Source organism: Diadema antillarum, unplaced genomic scaffold (assembly GCF_040938485.1).
Source record: "Diadema antillarum isolate AM-2024a unplaced genomic scaffold, OU_Dant_1.0 seq00000130_RagTag, whole genome shotgun sequence".
NCBI lineage: Eukaryota > Metazoa > Echinodermata > Echinoidea > Diadematoida > Diadematidae > Diadema > Diadema antillarum.
In genome coordinates this window covers 1,070,935-1,074,798 of record NW_027271208.1, presented here as the reverse complement: position 1 = coordinate 1,074,798, position 3,864 = coordinate 1,070,935, and the positions used below count along the sequence as shown (strand labels likewise).

The 3,864-nt window shown below is 45.5% G+C and overlaps 1 protein-coding gene across 1 annotated transcript; it reads left to right on the top strand.

The window, feature by feature from the left end:
- Positions 1-478: 478 nt before the first annotated feature.
- LOC139727419 (transcription factor HES-4-like) lies at positions 479-2,634 on the top strand. The gene is made up of 3 exons (XM_071638372.1): positions 479-627; positions 889-984; positions 1,916-2,634. The coding sequence occupies exons 1-3, from the start codon at positions 574-576 to the stop codon at positions 2,555-2,557; spliced, it is 792 nt and encodes a 263-aa protein (XP_071494473.1). The 5' UTR covers positions 479-573; the 3' UTR covers positions 2,558-2,634.
- The last annotated feature ends 1,230 nt before the right edge of the window (positions 2,635-3,864 follow it).

Here is a 3,864-nt window from a genome sequence, read left to right as displayed (position 1 = left end):
CGACAATCATTGCATTCTCATTGTTCCCCAGCCTTTCGATTTTTTTCCCCCTCCATCTCCTTCAAATATTGGTGCTTGAGCAACGAATCACTGGAGCGCAGCCAGCTAAGCTCCTCTCTTGTAGTGGTGTTGTGTACAGAATCCATATTGACCCGTCCATTTCTTATCGCACAAGTCACGCGACTCGCCGAGCCGCTCATTCAACGCACGCTGCGATTGGTCGCAGGAACCCAGGTAGCGCACGGACTCCACGCGGCGACCAATCGGATTAGCACACTCGCGCGTGTTGTCTCCGTCGATACCGCTCTCGTGAGCACACAGCGGGCAAATACACGGAGCGCGCTGATTGGCCCGTGTGTAGAAGAATTTTTACGCTCGAGCGGCGAGGCACGTGTGGCTTATAAAGCCGGGTCGCCTGTCGGATAGTTATCATTTGCTCTCATCCTCCGCCAACGCATAATACTCTGTCGTACTTCCACCACTCACTCCTTCAAGATAGCCACTGGAGTCATATCACTTTGTGATTACTACACTTGCTGCTTGTGCCTATAAGTTGTCGACATTCTTATCACGATGCTGTCTGCTACTGCTTACACATCATCGGACCTGTGTGCTAACAGACCAAGGGTAAGTGACGAGTTTCATCTCCTCTTGTTAATCTGTCACTAACTTTTTTATTTTGTTATGATTTGTTGTGGTGTTATTGTAAATCATCTCCGTTAAAGACAGTGAAGGGAAACAACCATCGTTTCCATCTAGCATAACTATATTTTCCTGTAATCGTTTGAAACCTATGTGTCGTAGTTCTTCAAGTAAATTCAGTACTTTTTCTTACTTCTTTGTCGTGTATTTCCAATTAATCATTGTGAATCTTGTTTTTCCCTACAGACTGCCAAGCACCTGACTGAACGAAAGAGACGGGCTCGCATCAATGACAGCCTTCTGCAGCTGAAGAGCATGGTCTTCCCTGCCGTCAGAAAAGATGTAAGTATTGACGCTTTTGATTTTTACCTTCGTACAGTGGTCATCCAACTTTGCCTTATCTATGAAGGAGGCACTGCTTTAGTTTGTGCATGTACTTTATGCAATGGGATAACGGATGGAATTGCATTCAGTTAAGATATTTTATGTTAACGCTCAAGTTGAAGTCCATGCTATTTCGTTAATGTAACAGATTAATGCAGTGTTTGCCATAACTCCGGAGGCTTTCGACTTAGCGTTCTATCCACGCCACTTTTTGATACTAAACGCAAACCCACACTCCACGTTCTTTCTCAACAAGATTTTAGATTTTGGCGCTCAGACGAGATCGTTACCGCGTAGCCCCTTGGCCTCTTTTATTGTGTAATCGCCAGTCCGGTTCTTGGCGCGCAGAATTTTGTCTTTCAAGCTTTCTCGTCCCATCTTTGTTTCCTCACATCTTTAAGGGGGTTATTGATTAATTAAATCCCAGCTCTGGTCCGCTATTGTTTGCGCTGCCGAGTCCGGTAGGGTGAAAGAGGGGCTACGTGCCAACGATGTTTGCTCATTGACAAACACAACAGGCCCTATGCAAACTCGTCTGGGCTACCATTGAATAGACCGTGGGAAAGTCGAGTCGTCGGGTAATCCACGGTGCTTAAGACCGCGACCTGACCGCAGCTGTGCGGTCGGGAGCGCGTCAGCGTGGGCTACCATGGGTTGCTTGCCTCTTGTTTTTTGCTCCTTTATTTTGAAGAGGTGTTGTAACGTATTTGCTGTTACCTTGTCACACTTTCGTCTTGAGGTCTTACTAGAAAACGCACGTGTACGATAATGTGTAGTGAGTGCTTTTGGAATATAGCTCATTCGTAACCAGAATCTTTCGAGCAATTTACTTTTAATTTTGAGTCAGTGTATTTACTGTTTTCTTTTCCTTTTCTTTTCTTCACTTCAGATTTCTCGGCATCCAAAGATGGAGAAGGCTGACATCTTGGAGATGACAGTTCGCTATCTCAAAGACGTCCAGACGCATCCACGTGACGGTAGCCAACCAGTCGCCGGCGTCACTCAGTACCACGCTGGATTCACCGAGTGCTTGAGCGAGGTCTCCAACTTCATGTCAACGTGCGAGAGTATCGACATCGAGACTCGTCTGCGTCTTTTGGGCCACCTTGCCGACCGCTGCAGCACCATCAACGAGCCCGACCACAAACCCGACGTGCAGCATCAGCGTGTCGCAGCAACGCCTAGTCCAGTCACTGTCCCGGCCTCCTCGCCGATCCCCGTCATCCAGTCACAGCAGTGTCATCCTCGGCAAGGTGGGATGGTCATCCTCGTGCCCGCCCAGACGGTGCAGCCGCTGCCCACCGCCACGCCCGTCATCTCCGTCAAAGTGCCCGGGAATGATAACCTCCTCACACCTCCACAGTCCCCCATCTCCCCCGATGGCACACCGGGTGTTACGCGACTTACCCCATCACCGGTCGACGTCAAACCATCCAAGCGAGCCATCGACCTCCACAACCAGCGCTTCAACCCCTACCAGAAGCACCAACAAGTGAAAGCTGTGGAGAAATCAATGTGGCGACCGTGGTAAAGGATTTTGCTCTGAACATTGAACACTGCTATGAATAGTACTATCCATCAACGTGCCTTGGACTTCACATGAATTACTGTCATCGGGAATGTGCGGTTATCATCTGTGAACTTTATATGAACTTTGTTCGTGGAAAACAAAAAGACTTGACACCATCACCATCAGTGTTGAACTACACAAACCTTTGGACTTTGTTAATATGTATAAACAGCATAGTTTCTATTTTTTGCACATGCATTATGTTTGATCGCTGGTCGATAACAATAGAAGCCTTTTTGAACATGAAGGCATAATTAAAAACAGAAAGTTATTGAAAAAATAGTGTGCCCAGTGTTTATATGCTTGTGAAGATCTTGTTTGTGTTGTATGTTTGTAGATGAAATTAGCACAGCCATGAGCGGGTGAAGGATGCATGAACGTTTGAGGATGATAACTAGAGTTTGAAATGTGTTTGTGTGTGTGTGTGTGTGTGTGAGGGAGGTAACACCAAAGTCTGATTGTGTCCGGTGTGTAGATAGAAATATACATTCTGGCTTTGTATCATAGATGAAAGTATAGTTTCTGAGATACGAATATGTAGAGAAACATTCGCCCAGTGAATTTTTCTCTGGAACATATTCAATGAACGGTCAGGAGCCGCGTGGTCATATTCCGCTTTAGCACAGGTTATCAAGGAGTGTCTTTCCTAGACTGTTGCACACGACACGAATATGTGACACACATTACACTGACAATTCATCCATACACATACAGATAATGCCGCAAAGCCGAGTTGTACTTCCTGACCCATCATATCTGACTACACGATCAATAGAGAACACATAATTGGCCTGATGTACAAAATACATTGTATGATACACCTGAATCCCAAGTACAAGGTGTAGTTACAAAGGTTACATATCCATCGCGCTAAGTCAATATGCCACAAAGGGTTCTAAACTACAAAACGTTATCAAGAAGTGTTTTTTTTTTTATTTTAGACTGTTGCGCACAACACGAACATGTGACACACATTACACTGACAGTTCATCCATACACATACAGATAATGCCGCAAAGCCGAGTACTTCCTGACCCATCATATCCGACTACAAGCTCAATAGAGAACACATAATTAGCCTGACGTACAATATATGATACACATGAATCCCAAGTACAAGGTGTAGTTAAAAAGGTTACATATCCATCGCGCTAAGTCAATATGCCACAAAGGGTTCTAAACTACAAAACAGACGATTATCCGTTTCGAGTTGGGGTCGCATGAAACCCTACCGAACCCTACACACTTTCAAGAAACAAAACACCGAT